The sequence below is a fragment of the Remersonia thermophila genome, chromosome 3 (genome assembly GCF_042764415.1).
Source record: "Remersonia thermophila strain ATCC 22073 chromosome 3, whole genome shotgun sequence".
NCBI classification, from domain to species: domain Eukaryota; kingdom Fungi; phylum Ascomycota; class Sordariomycetes; order Sordariales; family Chaetomiaceae; genus Remersonia; species Remersonia thermophila.
Window position 1 is genome coordinate 2,289,284 of NC_092219.1, and position 24,910 is coordinate 2,314,193.

At 61.5% G+C, this 24,910-nt stretch overlaps 8 protein-coding genes across 8 annotated transcripts; 4 read left to right on the top strand and 4 right to left on the bottom strand.

Moving 5' to 3' along the window:
* On the bottom strand, positions 1-1,000 carry VTJ83DRAFT_3463 (uncharacterized protein; the record flags this gene model as incomplete). The annotated part of the gene is made up of 3 exons (XM_071009844.1): positions 1-744; positions 809-888; positions 979-1,000. The coding sequence occupies 3 exons, from the start codon at positions 998-1,000 to the stop codon at positions 1-3; spliced, it is 846 nt and encodes a 281-aa protein (XP_070867341.1).
* Positions 1,001-1,377: 377 nt separating this feature from the next.
* Positions 1,378-3,394, bottom strand: VTJ83DRAFT_3464 (uncharacterized protein; the record flags this gene model as incomplete). Its single annotated transcript, XM_071009845.1, has 3 exons — positions 1,378-1,749; positions 1,815-3,091; positions 3,172-3,394. The coding sequence occupies 3 exons, from the start codon at positions 3,392-3,394 to the stop codon at positions 1,378-1,380; spliced, it is 1,872 nt and encodes a 623-aa protein (XP_070867342.1).
* A 2,531-nt stretch (positions 3,395-5,925) lies between these two features.
* On the top strand, positions 5,926-8,916 carry VTJ83DRAFT_3465 (uncharacterized protein; the record flags this gene model as incomplete). The annotated part of the gene is made up of 2 exons (XM_071009846.1): positions 5,926-6,002; positions 6,087-8,916. The coding sequence occupies 2 exons, from the start codon at positions 5,926-5,928 to the stop codon at positions 8,914-8,916; spliced, it is 2,907 nt and encodes a 968-aa protein (XP_070867343.1).
* Positions 8,917-10,567: 1,651 nt separating this feature from the next.
* On the top strand, positions 10,568-11,893 carry VTJ83DRAFT_3466 (60S ribosomal protein uL4; the record flags this gene model as incomplete). Its single annotated transcript, XM_071009847.1, has 3 exons — positions 10,568-10,772; positions 10,934-11,084; positions 11,152-11,893. 3 exons carry the CDS (start codon positions 10,568-10,570, stop codon positions 11,891-11,893), a joined length of 1,098 nt encoding a protein of 365 aa, XP_070867344.1.
* Positions 11,894-13,835: 1,942 nt separating this feature from the next.
* VTJ83DRAFT_3467 (uncharacterized protein) lies at positions 13,836-16,860 on the top strand (the record flags this gene model as incomplete). Its single annotated transcript, XM_071009848.1, has 3 exons — positions 13,836-13,887; positions 14,027-15,670; positions 15,731-16,860. 3 exons carry the CDS (start codon positions 13,836-13,838, stop codon positions 16,858-16,860), a joined length of 2,826 nt encoding a protein of 941 aa, XP_070867345.1.
* Positions 16,861-17,406: 546 nt separating this feature from the next.
* VTJ83DRAFT_3468 (uncharacterized protein) lies at positions 17,407-18,606 on the bottom strand (the record flags this gene model as incomplete). The annotated part of the gene is made up of 3 exons (XM_071009849.1): positions 17,407-17,939; positions 18,052-18,499; positions 18,574-18,606. The coding sequence occupies 3 exons, from the start codon at positions 18,604-18,606 to the stop codon at positions 17,407-17,409; spliced, it is 1,014 nt and encodes a 337-aa protein (XP_070867346.1).
* An 852-nt stretch (positions 18,607-19,458) lies between these two features.
* VTJ83DRAFT_3469 (uncharacterized protein) lies at positions 19,459-20,724 on the top strand (the record flags this gene model as incomplete). Its single annotated transcript, XM_071009850.1, has 1 exon — positions 19,459-20,724. The coding sequence occupies one exon, from the start codon at positions 19,459-19,461 to the stop codon at positions 20,722-20,724; it is 1,266 nt and encodes a 421-aa protein (XP_070867347.1).
* Positions 20,725-21,216: 492 nt separating this feature from the next.
* On the bottom strand, positions 21,217-24,215 carry VTJ83DRAFT_3470 (uncharacterized protein; the record flags this gene model as incomplete). The annotated part of the gene is made up of 2 exons (XM_071009852.1): positions 21,217-21,656; positions 21,755-24,215. The coding sequence occupies 2 exons, from the start codon at positions 24,213-24,215 to the stop codon at positions 21,217-21,219; spliced, it is 2,901 nt and encodes a 966-aa protein (XP_070867348.1).
* Between the last annotated feature and the right edge of the window lie 695 nt (positions 24,216-24,910).

Genomic DNA, 24,910 nt, shown 5'->3' on the forward strand with positions numbered 1-24,910 from the left:
TCATGTTCTCGCCGCCGCCGCCGCCGCCCCCTCCGCCCCGTCGTTCCGCAAATACACCCCCTCCCTGTACCCCTCGGGGCAATCCTTGCCCAGCTCTTCCAGCTCCCTATTCACCAGCGTAAGCTCGCCAAAGTAATTCACCTCCCCCTCTTGCTCGAACCCCAACCTCCCAAACAACCTCAAGCTCCCTTGGTTCCCCTCCTTGATCTTGACCATCAGCATCTTCAGCCCCGGCGCCTTCCCGGCCGGGTAGTCCTTATCCGAAGCGTACTCCCTCGCCACCTCCCCCGCGTGCCGCAGCACGTACCGCACCAGGGCGCGCACCGCCCCGCGCCCCAGGCCGCGCTGGCGGTGGCGCGGGTCGGCGATCATGACGTCGACCTCGCCCACGACGAGCTCGGGCGCCGCCGGCAGAGGGGCGGCGAGGGAGTCGGCGGCGTCTTCGGGCTCGTAGGGGTAGAGGAAGAGGTTGACGTCGCCGACCATGCGGGCCGGCGCGTCGTCCTGGCCGGCGCGGACGAGCAGCGGCGCCGTCCCGCCGGGGCCGTCGAGCGAGGTCGAATCCGCCGTGGCGGTGGTGGTGGTGGTGGTGGTGGTGGTGTCGTCATCATGGCTGAGCGCGCCCTCGGAAAGGGGAAGGCAGACGATAAACGTCAGCTTGTCGTGGGAAGCGCGCCAGGACTGCTGGTTTTCGTATTCTTCTTCGAGGGTGAGGGGCTCGGAGGCGGTGGCCTCTTGGATGGCCTGGTTCCTAGGGTGTGAGATTCAATGGCGATAGGACAAGAAGCACCTTGGATGAGGCCCCTACGGGATCTGCCATCCAGCCATGGTAGGTCAAGACATGGTGAGGGTCGTAGGGCACGAGAAGCACCTGGTCTGTTGAGATGGCTTTTGGGTTGAGCCGGGTTAGCAGGGGCATGTTGGTCGGGGAGGGGGGGGGGGGGTCCCAAAATGCAAAAAAAGCAAACAAACACATACCACAATTCTCGTTTAATTTCATGTTGTATTTTATAAACTCTATGGGAGTTTGTCTGAGGGGAGTGGAAGTTGATCCTTGGGTGAGGGTGTTCCAAGGTCCAATTTGATGTATGAAGTGAAATCATGACAGGGTGGAAAGACACCGGAAACCATGTTATGCAGCAATCGAGTCGGGTTCTTGTACCCGAGGTTCAAGAGAACACCCCCCCCCCCCCCTCCCCTTCCACTCCCGACGAACGCATAGCGTACATGATGGATGGGACATGGCTGAATGTACATGTTCTATTGTTCCTATTCATACACTCCAGACAGGGTATCTCATCCCAACAGCAGCAGCAACGGCATCCCCGACCGCCGTCTAGTATAGCTAGTCGTACACGCTAATCCTACACAGGCTCCTCAAATCTTCCCCTCTCGCTTGCGAGCCTTGTCAGCGTTGTTCCCGACCGGCTCCCCAAACTCGAAATCCGACTCCTCCACCAGCGGCGGAAACACGCCATCCTCACGGGTGCGGCCCGGGTCGACCCGGGGCACGCCGTAATCCGGATCCGCACGCAGCACGGCATGCGCAAACGTGCGCTTCTCCGGAGCCACGCCGAGCGTGTCGAGCATCTGAGCCGCCTTCTCCGGCAGGAACGGCTGCAGGAGGATGCTCGAGATGCGCAGACCCTCGGCGGCCATGAAGAGGACCTCGCTGGCTGCCAGCTTGTCCGCCGGGGTCTCGGACTTGATCAGCTTCCACGGCTCGGTGTGGGTAAGGAACTCGTTCATCTGTTCACCGTTAGCGAGAAGGCGGACCAGAAGAGAATGGAGGGTGCAAGCTCGCGCCAACGTACCGAACCACCGGCCTCGAGGATCTTGCGGACGGCGTGGACCGGGTTGAGCTTGTCCATGTCGGCGGCGATCTCGGACGGCAGGTTCCCCAGCGTCGCTTCGAGGCTCGCAAAGGCATCTTTCAGAGGCCCGGGGAGGCTCTCCGGTCGTCCCGCGCCCGCGGCGAAGGCCTGAGCCACCAGGTCCCGCACGTTCCAGGCCTTGGCCCTCGTGATGCGGGCGATCAAGTTCCCAAAGCCCCACTGGAGGTGCTTCTTGTACTTGGCAACAAGCACGTTGTTGCTGTAGTCGGCGTCATCGGCGATGCCGCCTTCGGACAAGAGATAAAAGCGCACCGTGTCGATGCCCCAGCGGTTGATGGCGTGGAGCGGGTTGACCACGTTGCCGAGCGACTTGGACATCTTGCGCTTGTTCAGCGTCCAGTGCGAGTGGACGAGCACGTTCTTGGGGAGGGGCAGGTCCAGGGCCAGCAGCAGCGCGGGCCAGTAGACGCAGTGGAAACGAAGAATGTCCTTGCCGATCACGTGCACGTCCGCGGGCCACCCGCTGGCGCGCGACTCGCCGGGCGTCCAGCCGGGGAAGCCCGTCACGGTGAGATAGTTGAGCAGGGCGTCGACCCAGACGTAGATGGTCTGGGATGGGTCGTCGGGCACGCGGATGCCCCAGCCGAGACGCTGGACGGGCCGCGAGATGGACAGGTCCTCGAGGTTGTTCTTGACCCACGACACCACCTCGCCCATGCGGTAGGCGGGCTGGATCCAGTCGGCGTTGTTGCTGTAGAAGTCGAGCAGCCGGCCCTGGAGCTCCTTCATGCGGAAGCAGTAGTTCTTCTCCTCGACCCACTCCACCTTGTTCTTCGTCTCGGCCGACGCCATGTACACGGCGCCCGTGAACGGGTCCTGGTGCCGGATGAGCTGCGACTCTGGGTAGAAGCACTCGTCGCTGACGCTGTACCACCCCTCGTGCTTGGTCTCGTAGATGAGGCCTTTCTCTCGCAACAACAACCAGACGTGCTCGACGGCCTGGACGTGATCGGGGTCGGTGGTGCGGATGAAGCGGTCGTAGCTGATGTTGGAGAGCTCGGCAAGCTCCTCAAACTTGTCGGCGTTGATGTCGCAGAAGTCCTTGGGCGCCATTTCGGCCAAGGCGGCCGCCTGCTGGACCTTCATGCCGTGCTCGTCGGTGCCGGTGCTGAGGATGGCACGGTTCCCCAGGAGCATCTGCCACCGCTTGAGCACGTCGGCCAGGACCATCGAGTACATGTGGCCGAGGTGCGGTGCTGCATGAGCCCCCCGTCAGCTCTGGGTCAGGCCGGGCCATGGGGGCAGCATGGTGACATGACCGCATCGCATAACGTACCGGCGTTGACGTAGAAGATGGGCGTCGTGACATAGTAGGGTTTTGCGGTGGACGTTGAGGACGAGGTAGAGAGCGGCGGTGGTTCGGACGAGAAGCCGCGCGAGGGGACGAGAGGGACGGTGCTTCGGCATGAGCGGCATACCCAGCTTTTCGGCCGGGCCCATGCCAACTGCCATTGTAGCAGGTGCCGAGGCGACGCTGCCTTTGCAAATCGGGTTGCCATGTCGCCGACGACGATGCCAATGGCAGGCCTTGGGGGGGGGGGGCCGTGATGTCCGAAGCACCGAAGCTCGCGTTGAATGGAGTGCGGGAAAGTTTTAGTGGGGCCGAACCCCACATCCCACCAGGCGGGCTACGGCATGCATTTAGCGGGGCATTGCGGAGTATGTACGATAGTATGTAAAGTAACGTTGGTTACGCACTTCGTTTTGTGCATCCCTATGTAGCACAGCGCCGGGAGGTTCCAGCATGAAACTAACACGGCCATGTATCACAGAGCACGTCAAAAAGCCCCCTCCCTCAACACCAACACCAGAAGCCACACCGAAGTGGCCCCATTCTGCTCCCTGCGTTTCTGTGAAGATGTTGATCTCGAGAAACCTCAGGGAAGCAGTTGTGATGGCGCCCCGAGAAACCGAAACCGGATGGTATTGTAGCACGGCATGACCTAGGTTGTGCTCAAGATAGGGGTCTCGTGACAAACTAAGACATCCAAGCACTCCAGGACTGAAGAGCGGTCGGTCGGCAGATGGTCTGGGGGCGCTCGCCGAGAGACAGGAAACCACACAACACCTAGCACGCTCACACTTTGAGGTATCGCAGCTGGCTCTGCAGATATCGGGCAGCTCAGACATCTCGAGCGGCTGGCTTGAAAAAAAAAAAAAAAAAAAAAAAAAACCGATGGTCATCTTATCATCCATCAAGGCACGAAAGGCAGGGAGACAAGTCCGAATCGGACGGCTGGGGAGTCAGCCTCGGTGCCACCCACAACCCAAACGGACGAAACGAAACGCAGGGGCCCCGAGGCGATCTGCCTAAATTGGTTAGCCTCACAGGGCTGAGCCGGGGTCATCGTGGCCATGACGTCGGCCGCTGAGGGGGATTTCTTTTTTCTCGCACTTTTCCACACCGCGGTGTACGATCGATGTACGGTCCAACATCTTGGATTTGGGGAAGAGATGATATGCCTTTCTCGACATGTCATGCCGCGGCCTGGTGGAAGACCGTGAAACGGACTGGCTTCAGGAGACCCGGTCGTGGGCCATGGTTGCTGTCCTCCAATGCGTCTCGGCGATGGGACAAAGGCGTTGCTGCGAGGCTGCCAGTCGAGGCGAGAGAGCTTGGCCGCGCCCGAGCTCACCGGATGGCGGCGCAGACTGCAGCTGACCAGATAACGTTTCATTGGCACGAAGGAGGAGGCACCGACGGTAACGTCATGTTCTGCAGATGCTGCCGATTGCAACACCGCCCCAGCCTCCAGGTGTCGGCCGCTCCGAGAGGTGTACGGACTGCTGCGTAAGGTTGATGCGAGGCTAGGGAGCGTGGACATATACCAACCGACCAACCGGCCGGCCGACGCGCCGCACGGACGGGAGCGTGGACAGTTTGACGCGCATCTGATGAGAATTCCTCCTATCGCGTCGTCCAATGTTAGACGGAGGTCTCAAACAAAATGCAGGCACCCGAACTTGTTGATAAAGACGCGGGTGTTGGTGGGGGTGGCGCCCTGCGCCCTCACCTCATCATGGGCTGGGTTGCCGGGAAACAGCCTTCGCAAACGGGATCACCCCATGGCCTCCTGAAGTAAACACCACCAACCAGCCATCGCCTTGCCGTGATCGCCAGTGTAACCATGTCGTCCCAAGACAACAACAACAACATGCGCGGACCGATGTACTGTGTACACTATTACCTTGGCTATTCGGTAGTTAGTGTAACTACCCTCTCGGCCTTTGCACCACGGCGTACTACATAGTTATTACAACAAACCCGAATGGACAAATGCCCGAGCTGTTCCGTCGAGATAGGTGGTCCGACGTTGGAAACCCATGTTCGGCTCCTGTTCCCGGCCCGTTCAGGTACAAAGACGTCCTGGTCCCGTCCCGTCCGTTTTTTTCTGGTTCGGATCTGGGAAAGCCCAGGATCCCCGAGCTTGGGGGGAGGCGCTGATGAAATGAGGTGCAGCTGCGGATGTGCATCAGGCCCACCCCGCAGCACCCAACAGCCTAGGCATGCATGTCTTGCATTTTCCCCTCCCCATCCCACGGACGCTTTCAGCCCGGTTGTCTTCATCGATCCAGGATCCCACCCGCCGCAGCCACGCTGCTGCTGGGCTCGGTGCCGCAAATTCCCACGTCCAACAACCGACCGACTTTCCCCCCAATTGCTCTTTCACGTCTTTTCATCCCCCTTCTCCGCTCTCTAGGGTTTTCTGCCTTTCTTTTTCCCCCCTCCCGGTTTCGTTTCACGTCGAGAAATCCCGAGGTCACCTACTTCGACACTACCTACATAGTTACGACCATTCACCAACGAATACCCCTACCCCATCACCTCGGCCGAGTGCTACAGTGGAACCACCAAGGGGCTGCGATCCCCGCCCCCGCTGCACCCGGCCTTCCTACCGACCTGAACCTTGCTGCTGCGAACCCCGCTGCCCTGTTGCGCCGCCGCCGCCGTCCAAGATCGTCCTCTTCCCAACGCCGCGACATGTTCTGATGCTTGGGATGACCAACGTCGCCCGGACCACAAGCAAGCATGGTTGAACGGGACGATATTGAGTCGCTCCTGAGCACGGGCTCGTGGAGAACCTCGCGCTCCAGAAGCCCCAATCCGTAAGTGGGCTGTTGGGTTGGCCATCGTGGGGCGCCGACCCTGTCATGGCTCGACGAGGACCTGCTGACGCCGCTCGGTAATAGCTACAGATACACCTCAGAACGCCGCCATTACGAACCATCCAGGACCAACATCAGCGCCGCCTTAGCTCCCAGGCCCTCCTCCTCCTCCTTCTCCTCCTCCTCCTTCCCCCGCGCCAAGCGGCCTCCTCCGCCCTGCGTCGAAGATGAGCAGGCGTCGCTGGCCAAGGAATACATTGGCCCGGGCACCCGCATCGTCTCGACCGTTCTGGACGAGGAACCCAAGAATCGCGGCGAGATCGATCAGCAGCCCATCATCCTGCCCGTTCACGAGTACAACCCCGAGCGCCGATTCATCATTGTCCCCAAGGCCGCCGATGACGACGAGTCCAAGACCGTCGAAGCCCGATCGAACGCAAACACCTGCCGAAAGTACATTCTTGTGCATGGCGACAAGACCCCTGAGGTCGTGGAGCCTACCAGAGAAGACAAGCGACGCCCAGAGCCCGCCGCGGAGAAGGCCGACCACCCCGAGCCCAAGGAGGAGGTGGTGGCAAGTGAGAGGCGCGACCTCCCAAAGCGCAAGAGCCATCAAGACCTGCCACGCCTCACCACCAGCTTCGGCGAGCCTGAACCGTCGATTTGTCGGTCCAGCAGCCGGCGCGATCGCGAAAGACCCTTCGTGCACCAAGACGCTCATCCCTCTCCCCCGTCGGGCGACAAGGCCAGCGCGAAGCCTGATGACAGCGCCTTCCTGTCGCCCAATGCCGACGTAAGGTATCCCGCGGGAGGCCGGAGTAGGGCCTATTCAAATGCCAGGTCCGAGACGGGCAGGAGGCCGAGCCGCAGCCCTTCGAGGAGGGACGCCGACATCGAGGTTGCAGACAGGCGGCGTCCGCACCACTCCTCCAGGTATCCTGAGAGCGCCCATCGCTCGTCAAAGCATCACGAGAGGACCGGTTCTCATCGCCGGTCGTCGTCCAGCACGAACATGCCGCCTCAGGACGACCTACGGGCCGAACGGCCAAAGTCGTCCTTCATCCAGTCCATAGGATATGGTGATCCCGAAGACATTTTTGCCTTCATGGCCCCGGGCGATGACTTCATGACGGGGAAGTCGAGCAGGGGCGCTTCGCCGCCGAGGAGGACTCGAAACAACGACTCGCCCCCTCCCCACCCTCGCGGCGCCAGGGAGATGCCCAACTCTTCGCCGAGCCGCAGGCGCACATATCGGCCCTCCCCGCGAGACCGAAACGAGTACTCGAGTGATGAGGACTACAGGATGAGACGTCCCAAAGGCGCCGACCGACCGTACCCTCCGAGAACGACCCTCGAGCCTGAGTACCCGTCGCTGACCTCTCCCGAGGGCGGGCGACGCTCGAGCCCAGCCATCGCCGCCGCGGCCATACCTCCAGCGATGGCCGCCGCACATGCCGCCTTGTTTCCTGATGATGCACAGCCGAGCCCGCGAGGCGCTTCTTTCCCGGTGGAGAAGGCTCGGAAGGCGGACGAGCGCTCCCAGTCGTCGTCACCTGCTAACAACACGTCCCCAACGAGAAGGCCCATCCAAGACGGCAGGAGTCTGCCGCTCAGACCGCAGTCTCGGGACCCAAGCGCCAGCGGCGCCTCCAACGCTTCGGCCTCCGTGCTGCCTCCTTCGTCTTCCTCGCTGCCCAGGTCCTCAACGTTGGAAAGAATGCCAACCCGGCCGGTAACCACCATTGTGCGACAAGACTCCGCCGAGCCCAGGTCACCGCCCTACGCGCCTCGCCCAAGCAGCCAGGTTGCCAAAGACGTCGACGTCTACGACGACGACGACGACGACGACGACGACGACGGTGATGATATCGGCCTCGCTCTGGCCCGCCTCCCTGACTGCCGGTGGAAGTCTCCCGCCCTGGTCCGTCGGAGAGGGTCCGGCGATCAGTTCTTCACCTTGAAGCGCGCCGAGAACTTCCGAATCTGCTCGGATTGCTTCGCGAGCTTCTTCGCCGACACCGAGTTTCAACATCACTTCGTACCGGTGTCGAAGCGAGTTGGAGACCAGGTCACGGTCTGCGACTTTGGAGCGTCGCCCTGGTACCGCATCGCCTTCCTCATGACCCTCAAGTACAGCTATCCCGACTTGCGCCTGCTGCAGGGGATAGCATTGATTGCAGCCCAGTCGCAGCCCTGCCCCGGATCTAAGCCGGCCTCGCGCATCTGGTACGGCATGGTGGTCCCGCATTCTCGCAGCACGATTCAGAACTTTAGCGTCTGCTTCAGCTGCGCCAAGTCGGTCGAGGTGCTGCTCCCGAACTTGGCGGGCGTCTTCGTGCCTCTGGACTCGCACGAGCCGACGCGCGGCATCTGCGAGCTGCAGTTTGCCCCCGATCGAAGGCGCTTTTTCGAATACTTTGAGCAGATGAAGGCCGCGTCCGACCTGGCCCTCACCCGGAGGACCGCTCCAAGCATCGCGAGCCTCGCCGAGCGCATCCAAGACATCGCGTGCCGCGAGGAATGCCCGCGCAACGCCTCCGCTCATAACCACCGCTGGCACGTCATGGAGCAGGTCCCCGATCTCACGGTGTGCGACGAGTGCTTCAAGGAGGTGGTGTGGCCCATGATTCAGGACAAGGGCAACACAAGCGCCATGCCGAGGAATTTCTACAAGGAAAGGCTGATGCGAGCCGTGGCAAGCTGTCAGCTGTATAGCGAGCGCATGAGGCAGGTGTTTGCGACGGCGTGCAGGTATGATGACTTTGATTACCTGTCCAACGTGGTGCTGGACAGGATGAGGGTCATGGCGGAGGTGAAGGCCAGGTATAGGGAGCTGCAGCGGGAGGATCAGGAGGATCCGAAGGTGCAGGCGGAGCTGGCGGCGCTGGAGAGACGGTTTCGGGAGGTTGAGTAGATGCGTGCTCTGTTGGAGGTTGGAGGTTGATAGGGAGCCAGGGGGCATTGGGGGGAAAGGGGAAGAGGGTGACGGAGCGGGGCGTTATTTTTGAGCAAGAGGACGGTGGGAAGCATTGGGGCTTGTTTTTTTTTACTTGATACCATGTGTTAGGTTACCTAGAGGAGGCTCTTGGGCGTTCCCATGATGGTGCGTTTTTAAAGATCAGAGGCAGGAATGGTATTGTGTTAGAGTCCATTTCTACCATGATCAACAAGGTCAACGGAGGGCGCAGGGAACAGGAGGCAGCTTTGGCGGTTTGCTTTTGACATCCGACTCTCCCCCTACAGGATGTCGGCGAGGGGCCATCCATGAAGTGCCGCGTTGAGATGACACGCTCTGAAATCTCCGAGAGTCGGGTCCTCGACCAGAATGGAACGTCTGCAAAGGGACTGCTTACCCAGGAAAGATGATGGGGTTGGAAATCAGCCGGGGGGGCGTCGCCGTGCATGAGCCATCGCGAACGGGACAGCGACCTGCGGCGATGTACGTCCCTTCTCGGGACCATCTCCTCCATGCTTCTTAGCAAACCCTGGGCTCAAGGACGTCGATCGGCCGATCTCCGCGACGTCTTGCGTCTGCGAGCAGTCGCTTTTCTTCCCCTATCCCATCCTTCTCAGAGGGGCCTCTCCGCTTGCACCAGCCTCCCCGTTTTGGCAGGCTCCTACAGCAACTGCGACTCCTCCCGCCGTCGCATCAGCGATGTGCGGCGGGAGAACCTCACAGGGACAAGCCGGTACACCGTGGCCGTGGGCATCCCCAGCAGCCGAGCGGGAATGTGAGCTACCGTCGGGGGTTGGGTTGGGAAGGCCATGGCAACTTGTGTGGGGTGGATGGAACCGGGTTGAGCGAGAACGCCTATGTAGAGAAGGGTTGGGAGAGTTGAAGAGGTCGATGGTGTAAGTTCCGTGTTGGTTGGTTAGCATGCTGCTCCATGAGAATGCAGCTCATGGGCTGTCGGCGTTCTCTGAAGTTGAGTGAGATCTTAAGAACTGCGATCTGCTGTGTAGGTAGAAGACATGATGGAGTCTCCACTTGGCGTTGTCGGCGTCCCAGAACTCCTGTGCACACACTCTCCGGGTCAGTCACTACGGTGAAGAACATCGGCATATTCAACAGGTTTGTCAAAGTCTCTGGTGAAGCGCAAGTACCGTACTGTACTGCGTACGGTGTACATGTTCATACTGCGTACGTTACGGCGTATACTGCGTACTATACTGTGTCGCTACGTATACTACAGTAATAGTATTTGCCGTGAGGTCAGGTTGCAGTGAAGAACCTGCTCTGCCAAGACAAGCCTGCCGGCTGGTGGCCGCTGTCGGACAACCCCACAATTTGCCTGTCTCAGGCTAGCGCAGATTAGGGTCGTGGGTGCAGCAGCCAGGCCCCACGAAACACCACAGAATTTGGCAAAATTTCAATTGGAGCACTTTTCGAGGTCTTGACTTTCTTACCTTCTCAACCAACCCGCCCAACGACTAGGTGAGTTACGCCTGCGCAATTCCACCTCAACGGCCCTCGCCATCCCATCGGACACGCAGTCACCGAATCTCATCGCTGACCTCCTCGTCTCGCCTGCAGCCGACGACACTTGTCCCGACACTTGGACAAGATGGCCTCCCGCCCGACCGTTACCGTCTTCGGCGCCGATGGCAAGCCCACCGGCGCCACTGAGGTCCTCCCCAAGGTCTTCAGCGCCCCGATCCGCCCGGATATCGTCAAGCACGTCCACACTGGCATGGCCAAGAACAAGAGGCAGCCGTACGCTGTCAGCGAGAAGGCCGGCCACCAGACCTCGGCCGAGTCGTGGGGCACTGGTGAGTGGGATCCCTAGGAGGAGGGGAGCTGAGACGCAAAACAAGAGGAGGGATCTCGGATTGAAAAAAAAAAAAAAGGCTCGGATCGGAAGGACTGGAGAAGCTGCGGAGCGATGGAGGCCGTTTGGGACTCTGGACAATGCTGACAGAACCCCAACCAGGTCGTGCCGTTGCCCGTATCCCCCGTGTCTCGGGTGGCGGTACTCACCGTGCCGGCCAGGCCGCCTTCGGTAACATGTGCCGTTCCGGCCGCATGTTCGCTCCCACCAAGGTCTGGCGCAAGTGGCACGTCAAGATCAACCAGAACCAGAAGTACGTCTGCTTGAAAACCCAACCCCCGGGCCCGCGATCGAGACAGCATCCTAACGCAGGAATACAGGCGCTTCGCTACTGCTTCGGCCGTCGCCGCCTCCGCTGTGGCTCCCCTCCTCTTCGCCCGCGGCCACCAGGTTGCCACCGTCCCCGAGGTTCCCCTCGTGATCGACTCGTCGGCCGTCGCCGGCGATGCCGTCGCCAAGACCGCCGCCGCCGTGGCTTTCCTCAAGGCCATCGGCGCTGGCGCCGAGCTCGACAAGGTTAGGAAGTCGAAGAAGCTCCGCGCCGGCAAGGGCAAGCTCCGCGGCCGCCGCCACCGCCAGCGCCGCGGTCCCCTCGTCGTCTACGATGCCGAGAAGGACGGCAAGGCCCTCGTCCAGGGCTTCCGCAACATCCCCGGCGTCGAGACCAGCCCCGTCGACGCTCTCAACCTCCTCCAGCTCGCCCCCGGTGGCCACCTCGGCCGCTTCATCATCTGGACCTCGGAGGCCATCAAGAAGCTGGATGCCATCTACGAGAGCAAGAAGGGCTTCGTCCTGCCGCCCAACGTTGTGTCGCAGGCCGACCTGACCCGCCTCATCAACAGCTCGGAAATCCAGAGCGTTATCCGGGCGCCCAAGGGCGAGGCTCGCACCCGCCGCTCGGCTGTGCAGAAGAAGAACCCGCTTGTCAACAAGCAGGTGCTCCTGCGTCTCAACCCGTACGCGTCCACCTTCCAGAAGGAGAAGCTGGGCGAGCTCAAGGCGGACGAGGGCAAGCCCAAGCCGGTGCCGGCCGCTTTCAAGGAGCAGCTGCACGAGCTTTAAGCGGCGTCGCGGGGTGGTGCAAAGGAGAAGAAGATCGGGACTGGTTGCGGGTTCTTTCCTCGGCGTAATGGATTAGGACATGCATGTGTGCTGCATCTCACGCACATCAATGGATTCTGATACCAGACGGCAGACGGACATGGATATCGTGCTGCTTGTGTGCGTGTGTGTGTCTGACGTGGGCATGGTGGTTGCGAGCCGCTTACCTACGAGTCTCTCCCCCCCTGGGGACCCGATCCCAAAATACAGTCCTGTGATGACGACTGACGGTTGATGCTGATGAGCCATGTACATGTTGGCTGCGTTGCGACGCGCGGGTTGAAATCTAACAAGCGTGTGTTGACCGCCCAAGAGACCGCAAGGATGATGGACAAACGATCCAAGGCCAGTTAGTTGCCTTCGAGTGCTTAAGCCGGTGCGAGTTGCAGATCGATCGCCGATTCGTCGGGTCGCAAGACTGAGCTCTCCATTACCCTGGAAGGGCGCTATTGCCGAGGCTAGAGAATCATTCCTCCGTAGCGGCGCCAATTCGTCAGGTTGTACCAACGGCGTATGTCCAACTGCCCAGCGTGATCACGGGTCTCGGCTGGGTGGTTCGATCGCCGGCGCGAAGGGGGTTGCGGCCCATCGAGGGCTCACCAGATCAGCTGCCAGATGTATACACGGTAGTGTACTAAGTACGGTCGGTATTGTCACGGCGTGTGACAAGTTCTAGCCAGGGAACGGCTGCCCGGGGCGGGCCCCGAGGCGACCTATAGTCTTCTACGTATAATAGTACTTGTAGCAAGGTGACCGGGATTCTCGTACTGATGTTTGCCACAAGAACGCGAGGGAGCTTGGCGTAATGCTGTGGATCCGACCTCCCATCCTCCCCTACACAACGCACATCCACATGGGCATTGTGTTCGCCGCATCTGATTCTGTCGACGCAGCCTGGGAACCTGGAAGGCGGGAAGCCCAGACCCCCGGGTCTGTGCGCCGATGGGCTTTGGGTGGGGCCGATGCATGGCACACCCGAAGCGGGACCCGCCAAGCCGCCCCACATCGTCGGTTTTTGCCCCGCAGCGTCGCTGTCGGGGTCCATTTCCAGGCCTGTGGATGACGTCGATCGGGCCGCGTGCTCCCGCCCCCGGGGGGGGGAGACAAGGTGACCATGATGCCGTGGCTTAGAGACTCATGAAAGCAAGCAAGCAAGGCTTTGGCGTCGGTTTCGCGACCGCCTGAATGGAGCGAGCCGTGACGACATGATTAAGAACCTCGGAACCAAACATTTGCCGGCGCTTTCCATCCATCTCTCGTCCCTTTTCCACCTTTTTGTTCCCACCCCGGCATGCTTGACGGGATCCCTTTTTTTGACTCGAGATCCGACCCATTCTCGGGGCCCAGCTCGCTCTCTAACGACCTCGAGAGGCGCGCATCACACGCAAGATCGGTCCTTTTGCAGGCCTGATGGGCGTGGCACCTTGGCCGAGCATCTGGTTCATCAATCGCTGACGGGTTCTATGCAAACGAGGCTGCTGTCCCCCTCTTACGAGGAGCCACGAGTCGAAGTCTCGGCGAGCACTCCGCAGGGACATTTTGCTCGCCAGGGTATCCTGTTACCCTCTTCTCCTGTCCAAGTCTAGAACCCCGGGCGTCTTCAACATTTCTTCTATTTTTGAGTTTCGTGTCTTCAACCTTTTTTCTTCTTCCCCTTGCTGTGCACTTGAGGTTGTCTGAGTTGATCGATCTGTTCACCTCAGGTAAAACAAAGAAAGAAAAAAGAAGGAAAAAAAAGAAAGGGAAGAAGAAGCATTAGAAAAGAGACAATTCAACGGCACGTTTAGCTGGGTTGACGTCGCTCGGCTAGCTACCACCACCCTTCACCCACCCTAGGCTTGCCCATCGACGACCTCGACAACCAAAACCCCCCTTGGCAAACCGAGCCAGCTTGTGATCTGCTATGGAATCGCCATCATTAAGACGGCTGTCACTACCCGCGGTCTTGTCGAATGGTAAGTAAGCAAGCAGCTTGCTCCTAAGCCCATGCATGCGCCGTGCAGCCTCCTCCCGGATGGCACATGGCCTTGCATGCATGCATATCCCGCATGGCCCAAATTGCGGTGCCTTTCCGTTCACACTCTCGGTCTGCAGGTCAATCGGGCCCCCTGAGATACGCCAATGCCGAAGACCTTCCCAGCTATCCGTCCCAGGGGCTGAAGTCCAGCGACGCGGCGGCCAGCGCGGCTGCGTCGCTCGGATGGACGACCGCTCCGGTGTCTCCCCGTTACCATGTCGCCACGTCCGGCTCGCCCAAGTCTCAAGATGCCCTAGCTGCTGCGGCGTCGTCGCAACGCGCTCCCAGGCTCCCGCCATCATCCATCCCCTCCTCGTCCAGCCCCCCGTCGGCCTGGGGATCGGCGGCCGCCAGCTTGGCATTTCAGGGAAGCAGAGCGCCCGCTCCTCCAGCTCCTCCAGCTCCAGCTCCTCCAGCTTCAGCTCCAGCCCCTGCCGCGGTCGGTTTGCCAAGGGTGAACTCGATGCGTGCGGCCCAAGATGCCATGGCGAGTGTGCGCCCAAGGACTTGGTCATTGCCCCTGATCTCCTCCGAGGAAGACGTGGAGGAACCACCACAAGAGACGTCGTCAGGAGGAAAAAGAGGAGGAGGAGGAGGAGGAGGAGGAGGGGCAGCCTTGAGCGCCGCGATGCTCGCTCACGGTCCATCAAGGCGCGCGAGCGCATTCGAGAGCTTCGACGACGCCACGATCCCCCTCTCCGACGCCGGCGCCGTGCCGTTCACCACCATGGACCGGAAAATGTTTACGTCGAACCCACCCGTGAAGCCCGAAGTGGACGAGAAGCAACGCGCCAATGTGCTTCATGCGTCAGCCATCGCCATGGCAAAACAGATGTACTCCCCACGGCAGCAGCAGCAGCAGCAGCAGCAGCAGCAGCAGCAGAAAACGAACCACCACCGACGCGCACAATCCGTCCCGAGCATCGCCACCACCGGCCACGACACGGCCCGATCCGGCAACCATGCTGTTGTATCCCCCACCACGGCCATCTACGGCGGTGACCTCCAGGAAACCGCCTATCGGCTGACGCAGGAGCGCCTGGCCAAGCTGCAGGTCGAGAGCGACAAGCGACGCGCCAGCGGCATCGGCATCGGCATGGGGGGCAGCCCCCAAGACAACCTCCAAAACTACTTCCACTCCTTCTACTACTACGACGTACCCGACGACGTAGGCCCTCAGCCACCACCCCAAGACCCATCCCACCGCATGTCGCGCTTGGGCAGCCTCAAGGGCAGGCTCTCCTCGCAGCACCAGCGACGGCGTGCGGCAAGCGACGGCGCTCTGCTCGAGCAGGAGAACCGCCACCGACAATCGGTGCTGCTGTCGACGGCGCAGCGCAACGTGCACGCCAAGCTAAAGGAGATTGACGAAATGGCGCAGCAGCAGCACGGCCAGAAAGCGATCAAGGACGAGTGGGGGCGGAAAGCGCTCGCTGTGGCGCAGGCGAAGGCGATAGCGACCGTTGCCGCCGCGGGAGGGGGGAGCTGCGGTGCGGCTGACAAGGTGGACGTGGGCGGCGGCATGCTGGTGGATCGGTCCGAGGTGGATAGGATCGCGGCGGAGAGGGTGAGGCCGGTGCTCGAGGGGATTCAAGAAGAGGCCGAAAAGGACAGGGAGAGGAAGGAGGCGGAGAGGCTGGATGAAGAACGTAGGAGGGAGAAGGCGGAGGTGGAGAAGATGAGGGAGAAAGAGATCCAGGAGATTCACAAGATGCTGAAGGGTGAGCAAAGCGAGCTCCTGACGGTGGCTTTTCGTCGTGCGGTTGCTGACGTTTCCACAGACCAGCAGAAGCAGAACGAGCGGGCCAGGAAAGAGGAGATCAAGGCCATCAAGGCCGAGAAGAAGCAGGCGGCCAAGGAGAAGGAGGAAAAGGAGAGCGAGGAAAGGAAGAAGGAGAGGGAGCCCACCTCTTTCGAGCCTCTGAACATCCCCAAGCGGTCCTCCACCATCAGCCACGTCCGCAGCTTCTCGGTCCCCTTTGGCTGGCGTCCGCAGAAAGACAAGGGCCTCGCCCGGACCGACACGGGCAAATCGTTTACGGCCGGCGACGACAAGATATCCGCCCCGGCCTCTCCGTCGCGAAAGGTCCGCGCTTGGCTGACGTCTCATCTTTCTCGTTCGCGCACCGTCAAGTCTCCTGGCGGCACGATCGGCAAGGAACCCGATGACGCTGCGACGGCCGCGTCGCCGACCAGGAGGAGCTTCATCGGCGGCGTGACGCTGGCCCGGCTCCGAGGGGGCGGGCCCAAGGACACGAAGCCGGAGCACCCCCCGGCTTCCTACCCGCACCGGCATCATCCTCTCCTCCTCTCCGGCACCGGCCGGGACAAGGGCAAGGGCAAGGGCAAGCTCAAGGCCCTCGACGAAACCGCCGAGGAAACGGGCTCTGACATGGCCTCCGCCACCGCCCGCGACAGCGAAAGCATGCGCGAGGTGGCCCTCGCGGGCCGGTACAAGCCGCGACCCCCCGAGCCGGGCGCGGGCACCAGCAGAAGCGGCGGCAGAAAGCTTCCGTCCCCGCTGCGGTTCGCGCCGCAGGGCTCCGGTGCTGCGCCCCGCGTCCCGCTCGGGGCGTCGCCCGTCTCGTCGCCGTCGCCGTCGTCGGTGGCCAGCATCCCCACCGTGGCCGGCCCCAACGCCGACGGGGGGCCGGGGAACCCCCTGATCCGGATCAGCAGCGGCAGCAGCAGCGTGTACAGCGGCGACGGCGAAGAGGCAGAAGAAGACGAGAAATTCTTCGAGGCGCGCGAGGACCCGGTGTCGCCTGTTTCGGCCCAGCTTCCTAGCCTTCCTAGCCCTGGTCTTGGTAGCGGCGGCAGCCTGGATGTTGGGAGCAGGTCCACGTTGACCGGGAGAGTGAGCCCGATGAGGGAGAGTAGGTTTTCGGAGGTTTTCTTCGATGGTGACTAGTTGGTTCTCTTTTGTCGTTTTGCTTTGCTTTTGTTTCCATTCATTGTTCTTGTTTTGGCTAGCATGATTGGGTTTGGGGGTTGGTTAGGGGAGGGGAGGGGGTTTGGGTCGGCATGACCAATGCCGTTGGGGATCAGGACCGGTGGGCAAGAGGTCATGAGAGGCTTTTTGATCAGCATGGTTGGTGTTAATTGGCTTTTGGGGATCCTGAGCTTTGGATAACATGGGCAGGTATGCTCACGAGGCTTCCGGGCAGATATATGGAGATGCGTCGAAGGTGAACGCGATGCTAGATGAGTGATCTTGCAAGCATCCTTGACAAAATTCTGAATAAAAGACGTACTAAACCGTCAACTCCGAGTGTTCCTGTAAACCAGGCAATTCTCGTCTATCAAATCCGTCTTTCGCCATGCCGCGTAATGCCAATGTGCATGCTCAAAATATAATCCAAAACGCCCTATCCGGTACGCCTATGACAACACCTCCCTTCCTTCACCTTGGAGGGCTCGGCCTTTTTCCAAGGGTGTTGTTACTTGCCGAACCCCTTTACTTTTCCATCTCGACCGCGGCCGCCACCTTGACGGCATCCGACGCCACCACTCCAGGCCCTTCCCCCGGCCGGTCATCGGAAGCCAACGGAGAATTCCCGTCGCTGACAACACCGGCCTCAACATCAACGTCTCCGTCACGCCGTCGGCCGCGAGACGAGGGCACGCGCTCCAGTCCGCCTGCTCCACCATCCTCACCACGACGACCACCGCCGCCTGCACCGTCGCTGTCGCCGAGCCTCTCGCCGCTCGCGCTCTTGCTCGCGCCATCTCGGCTCAGCTCCTTCGCCTCGGCATCGGCCGCGGTGGCGGCGGCGGACGTGCGCGTGCCGGCGGCCGGGTACAGGTCCATGGCGAACGACAAGAGGTAGGCCGAAAAGATGACGGCGATGATCCACTCCAGCACGGCGCCGGCGTCGAAGCGCGAGGTCCACAGGCAGGCGATGAAGCCGGCGGCGAGGACGAGCTCGACGAGGACGAAGAGGAGCTTGACGTAGAAGGAGCGGCGGAGGATCGGTTGGTTCTGGTGGGCTGCGCATGGAGGGCAGGTAGGAAAGGCGTTGGGTTAGCTCGGTGGTCTTGAGAGAGAGAGAGAGAGAGAGAGGAGAGAGCCGCGCAAGGCGGCGCGGCGTAGAAAACCTACCCTTGCCGAGGCGACGAAACTCCCAGCACAGAAAGACGGCCGAGAGGACGAAGCCCGCGATGAAGACGAGCAGGAACAGCTTGTGCAGCCTCTCCCACCGCGCCGTGTCGAAGATGCTCACCAGGATCAGACCCGCCGTGCCCGCCAGGGCTGACGCCAGCATCAGGCCGAACAGGACTTTGTCGGTGCGGGACGTGTTGGGCGCCAGGCGGCCCCTGTGGCGCAGCCAGCGGTCGGCGATGAGGGACAGGTCGAGGAGCAGCATGGTCAGGGCGCAGGCGACGACGAAGAGCGGCTTGAGGGTGGACGCGCCGATGTCGCTGATGAAGGGGATGCGCTGGTACGAGGCCATGGAGACGTAGTGGACGCGATCCTCGTGGATGAGCCAGTAAAGAAGGAGGACGAGGAGGGTGACGAGCCAGGTGATGCTGGCGAGGACGGGGAGGATCTGTGAGAGGCGTTAGGGGCTTTGTTTCTACTGTTGTTTTTGTTGCTGTTGTTTTGGCTCTTGTTATGTCATACCCAGTAAGACAATCGAGGCATGGTGACGGCCATGGTGAGCGTGTTGCGCTTTGAGGACGCGCCCCCTTGAGATTTCAAAGTACAGAGCTATATGTGTAGGTTTACGTCAAGGCCTCACGAGCAGGCCCTGAGGGTCCGTGGCGCTATGTTGACATGACAATCCCGAGGTAGAAAGCAAGATAAAAGGAGGGAAAAAAATTGGTCTTGATCCTCAGGATGGATGGATGTCTGTAATGGTCCAGCAAGCCATTTTGAGACGATGCCGAGATTCATGTCACCTGCCCACCATGGTTGCGTTGGCCCGTTGCCGAGTCTGGTCCCTGAGACGAAGCTCGGCGCAATGCCGCCATTCGTGGTAGTGAGAAACCGGGAAAAGTCTAATCCCCATCCGACATATCCGACATGGGTGATCCAAGCCCCCAGGCCGCGTCACGGGCGGAAACGGTGTCGTGCACATCAGTAGAGCAACACGCCCGCTAAACTCCGAGGTCCGGGATTTGGGTGACGCTTATGTACATGCTGCATCTCATTTGGGGGGAGGGGAGGGGAGGGAGGGAAGATTGCAGTTGGAATTGTGAATTGTCGGGTTGGAGGACATTTCTAGCCCGTGACGTCAGCCCTAGTACGTACCCACCCAGCCACATGCCTCAGCCACAGCCGGCCCTCAGGGTGGTCGCTAGAACCACCCCCCCCCCGCCCGCCGTGGAGTGGAGTGGAGTGTACTATAAGTCTCTCAATGCCAAGAAATGCCGAACGGGTTTCAGCCTTGGCGTCGCTTTGGGATCGCGATGCGACTTGAACCTTTTGGTTCAACAAACACAACCTCCCCGCCCTCCTCCAACGTCCACCCCATCCACCATCTCACCCCTCCTCGACCGTCCCAAGATGGCCGTTTCCCCCCTCGTGGCGCCGACCGCGCAATCCTCCGCCTTCAAGCGTCAACCGTCCGCCGTGCCCTCCTCCACCGGCGGCACGCCTCTTCCCTCCAATGCCGCGCCCACCTCGCATCCCCAGCCGTCGTCGTCGTCGTCGCAATCCCTCCTCCGCCACGGCCCGGCGGGACCCCTGACCCTCGACCCGATCGAGCAGCTCAACGAGGACGAGAAGCGCAAGTACGTCAAGGGCAAGAAGCTCGGCGAGGGCACCTACGCCAACGTCTACCTCGGCCACGCGCGGCACGACCCGTCGGTCCTGGTGGCCATCAAGAAGATCAAGGTCCAGCAGCAGTACCAGGACGGCATGGCGCCCGACGCGGTGCGCGAGCTCAAGTACCTGCGCGAGCTGCGCCACCCCAACATCATTTCGCTGCTGTCCGTCTTCAGCTCCAAGGACCAGAACCTCAACCTCGTCCTCGAGTACCTGCCCCTCGGCGACCTCGAGATGCTGATCCGCGACGTCGACCGCGTCCGCTACGGCGCGGGGGACATCAAGGCCTGGATGGGCATGCTCGCCCGCGCCGTCTGGTTCTGCCACGACAACTACGTTCTGCACCGCGACATCAAGCCCAACAACCTGCTCATCGCCGCCGACGGCGAGGTCAAGCTCGCCGACTTTGGCCTGGCGCGCGGCTTCGCCGACCCGGGCCGCCGCATGACGGCCAACGTCATCACCCGCTGGTACCGCCCGCCCGAGCTGCTGTTTGGGGCCCGCCACTACGGCGCCGCCGTCGACATGTGGTCCGTCGGCATGGTGTTCGCCGAGCTCATCATCCGCGCCCCCTTCCTGGCCGGCAACACCGAGGTCGAGCAGATCGCCCTCATCTGCAAGCACATCGGCACCCCGACCGAGGAGGTCTGGCCCGGCGTCACCCGCCTGCGCGAGTACACGGTGCCCAGCGAGGTGGTCCCCGTCTGGCCCAAGGACGCCTACATGGGGAGGTTCGGCGCCGTCGGCGCCGACGGCGTCGATCTGCTCGTGCGAACGCTCGCCCTGGATCCCAAGAAGCGCATCTCGGCCAGGGAGATGCTCGAGCACCGGTGGTGGAGGACGGACCCCAAGCCCACCCGCAAGGAGGACCTGCCGAGGAAGTCGGCCGGCGGGGAGGACAAGATGGGGGCCGACCTGAAGCGAAGGCCGGGCGTGGTGGAGGACGAAGGCGCGCCGAGGGGGCAGAGGGTGGCGAGGAAGCTGGATTTTGGCATCGCCAAGTAGCCTAGTGGTCTCGTTCTCTGGCCGCGACGGCTTCTTCTTTTTCTTTTTGTTTTTTCCGTTCTTCTTCTTCCAATCTACGATGTCATGAGCTGGGTAATGGATAATGCGTCGGACGGAGTTCGGTTGGGGAGCGCTCGGCGTTGGGCATACCATTGTTTTATGGAGTCTTAAGAAATGCCTTTCAAAGTCATGACTGCTATGAAAACAAAAAGTCCATGTATGCAAACGCCCCGTCTCATGTCCCGTGCCGGACCCACCCTCCCTCCCTCCCTTCATCCCGCCCACCAGTCCTGATGATGAAACCCAACCTACCCATGGAACCCAGAAAGAAAGCCATACGTCACGCTGGTGACTTCGTACAAACCCCCTGACCCTCCCGGCTTCCCTTGCGGCCATCGTCGCCACACCGCTCTTATCAACACACGCCGGCCAACCTCGAAACCCAGAACCCACATGTGTTGCTGGCACTCTGCGCCATAGATAGACCCCGCGTTATGCCTTTTTCCCCTCCGGTTTCCTCGCCACATCCTTCTCCCTGTCGTGGTGCGGCACCACCTCGACCTTCCTGCTCAGCAGCTGCCTCAGCTCGGGCGTGATGACCCTTTCTTGCTGTTTCGGCTGTTGCTGGGGCTGTTTCCCTGCATCCTTGCCTCCTCCTCCAGCAGCAGCAGCAGCAGCAGCACTCCCGCGACCACCCCCTGAGCTCGTCCCAGCGGCCGTTGGTGGTGATGGTGGCGGTGGTGATGACGAGGAAGCCATGGGGAGGGACGACGACAACGACGACGACGACGTGCGCGGCGACGACAGCACGCGTGGCGCCGGGAAGTTGGCCTTCTTGTCGATGGCCTCGACCAGGCGGCGGAAGCGCTTGAAGAGGGCTTCGGCGCGGATGAGGGTAGATTCGAGGTCGATGCAGCCGGAGAGTTCGTTCACTTTTTTTTTTTATCACGGTTAGCTTTGGTTGCATGTACCATTGAAATGGGGTGGAGGGGACGGGATGGAAGAAGAAAAAAGAAAAGACAAGGCTTACCATATTTCAACACCTCATCAAACTGCTTCAAATGCATCATGATCACGTCCCGATGCTTTTCCAGAATCGCCAGCGCCACAAACAAATGAAACGAGCTGGTCAGGTAGTCGGTCCACAACGACTCCCACAGCCGCAGCACGTCGTCCCACTCAAACTCCCTCTTGTACCACACCAGCAGCATCCTGAAAAAGAAAAAAAAGTTTGTGCTATCGGCCTTCTCCAGGTGGGCATACAGGGCCGGGTCCATGAACAAGACCAGCTGATCGAGCGCCTTGAGCTGGGCGCGCATGCCGGACTGGTCCCGAAGGAAGTTGCGCTCCATGCGGTCCATGAAGCGCTGGAAGGCCCAGAAGGCGAGGGCGTCGTCCTGCAGGACGGCGTAGATGGGTGAGAGCAGGTCCGACATGCCCTGCACGTAGCCCAGGTCGCGGTTGTACTCGTTGTAGGTGAGGAGCATGTCCTTGAGCTGCTCCATGTGCACGTTGGTGCCGACGGCGGCGAAGGGGGAGTCCGGGTCCGGGTGCGGGATGTCCTCGCCGGCGAAGAGGGGGACGGTGCGGTCGGTGCGGTGGACGTCCTTCTCGATCCTCCCCCGCTGCTCGCGCCACCACTCGCCCTCCTCGCCCTCGCCCCCGCGGTCGATCTGGCGCTCCCACCACGCGGCCTTGAGCTTGAGGTAGGCATCCCGGAGGGACGCCGTCTGGGCCTTGCGCTCGTCTTCGGTGCTGTACCAATCGTAGACGCCGAGCAGGAACAGCCAGGCTTCCTTGCGCACCCCGTCGTCGGGATCCAGCCCGCCGTGGAAGACGCGCTCCTTGACCTCGTCCACCGTCACCGCCAGCCGGCCCGTCGCCGGATCGAAGAACCCTTCCCACTCCTCGAGCGTCACCGGCCGGCGGAGCTGCTCCAGCGTCGGCCCTCCCGCGGCGGCCGCGTCGAGCAGCTCAAACTCGCCGACGTCGGTATCCTCCAGCTCCATCACGTCCTTGGCGGTCCAGATCCGCTGGTTGCGCTCGCGCTCGCTCTGCTCGGCGATGCCCATGGCCCAGCGCGCCAGGTAGATGCGGGCGCTGTCGAACTCGTCCTGCAGGGTCTGCACCTCCGGGTTCCGTAGCAGCCGCCGGACCTGCGGCGGCATGCGCGGGTTGTCGAGCACGTAGTCCTGGGCGGCCTGGCGCGTGAAGGTGGTGACCTTGGAGAACTTCTCCATGATGTTCCACCCCGTCTCCTTGACAAACTTGATGAGCGGGTCCATGCCGGCGTCTCGGCCACCTTGGTGGCCCGGCCGGGAGGACGAGGGGCCTGCCCCGCTGCCGCTGCCGGCGGCGGCGGCGGCGGCTCTGCTCGCGCCCGGGACGCCGACGCCCCTCCCGCCACCCCCCACGGCCGTCTTGTGAGCCGTCGGGCCGGCTGCCGTCGCCTGCGCCCCGAAAGCGAGGCTGTCCTCCTCGCTGGGCTCGACCAGGTAGACGTTCGGCTCCGCGGCGCTGCGCTCCATGGCCACGTAGCGCTTCAGCCACCTCAGCACCTCGTCGCCGCCCCAAAACATCTCGCCCGTCTCGCCGAAGGGATCGAAGGCATCCCTCGCGCGCTTCTTCTTTTGCAGGATGGTGCTCTGGCACTCGTCATCGTGGAAAAAGAGCGGCGGGAACGAGTCGCCGGCGCGCGAGTTGATAATGACGCTGCCGTACCACCAGCCGATGCTGGGAGGGCGGATGAGGAGGGAGTAGATGGCCGAAACGGGCACGGCGAAGGCATAATGGCCGACGGCGGTGGCAGGGTGGGAGGTGACGGTGGGCGGCGGGGGTACGAGGTAGGATTGTCGGGGAGGTGAGCTGGCGTCGGAGAGGTCAACCTTGACGTAGATGGAGGCGGCGTCGCCGAGCTGGGATTCGGGGACCCAGGCGAGCAAGAGGTCGGACGAGCAAGGGTGGCGGTGGGAGTGGCCCGGGGCCGGAGATGCGGAGGAGGAAGAGGAGGGGCGGTCCTGGCGATGGCTGGTGGTGTTGTTGTTGTTGTTGTTGTTGCTGCTGCTGCTGCTTGTGTCGGGAGGGGTGACGGGGTGTTTTTGTTGGAGAAGGGCGATGTAGCCGGGGATGTTGTCGCGGGCCGACGGGGTTGGGTGGACGTAGACCTTGGATTTGGTGAAGAGGAGCTTAACGCCGCGACGGCCGGTCGGGGAGTGGGTGATGGTGTCGTAGTCGCCTTCCTCGTCGTCGCTCATGGCGTAGAAGCTGCCGGAGGGAGACGGGGAACGGCGAGGGAGGGAGATGGTGGAGAAGGAAGAAGAGGCGCCTGTGGTGAGCGTCGAGTGTGTTGATGCGGTCGATGGCTGGGACGGCTCTGCTAATGATGGTTGCGGAGGCGGGGGGTTGGGCAACGGCTGCGACGGCTGCGACGGCTGCGACGGCTGCGACGGTGACGACGACGACGACGGCGACGGTCTCAGGATGCGCGTCATGGCCGTGAATGTTTGTTGTGGCGGTCAGCTGACGACGGGTTGAAGGAGCGAGAGCGAGGACGGGAATCCAAGGCTTGCGCTGCGCCGGAGAAAGAGGTCAAGGCCGGCATGTCCCAAACCAGGCAGGGGGAGCCCCGCTGAGGGGCATGGCTGAAGGTAGAGGTACTTGGGGTTGCCGCAGGTTTATTACGTCATCGCAGGTACCAAGGACTTTGGGGCTTTGGGAGGCCTGCCGTTGCATCCACCCGGAGCTCGCCTCTTGACGCGTCACGCCAGCGCTGACGTCGTCATCAGACGAGACGCTCGCTACTGCACGGCGCTGCAGACAAGGCCACTTCTGCACTTTTGGAGGGTGTGTAGACGTAGACCGTACGTAAAAACCAAAGAACAGAAAAGAACAGAAAAGAAAACCAAAAAAAAAAAAAAAAAAGCCAAGGGTATTTACCTACCAAGGTACTGTGTAGCTATGAGTGTAAGGCATTATTCAAGCTTCCATTCCATGCTCTATCCGCTTTCGTGAATTACTACTGCAACCAGGTTCAGGTTCATACCCCTGACAACCGCTTGATACACAATCCTATCCCATCCCATCCCATCCCATCCCATCCCATCCAATCCAATCCAACACCAGGTGCTCTCCCTGCCCTACCGTATCCAAGAACACCACCGCCACTACCACCACTACCAACTAGAAC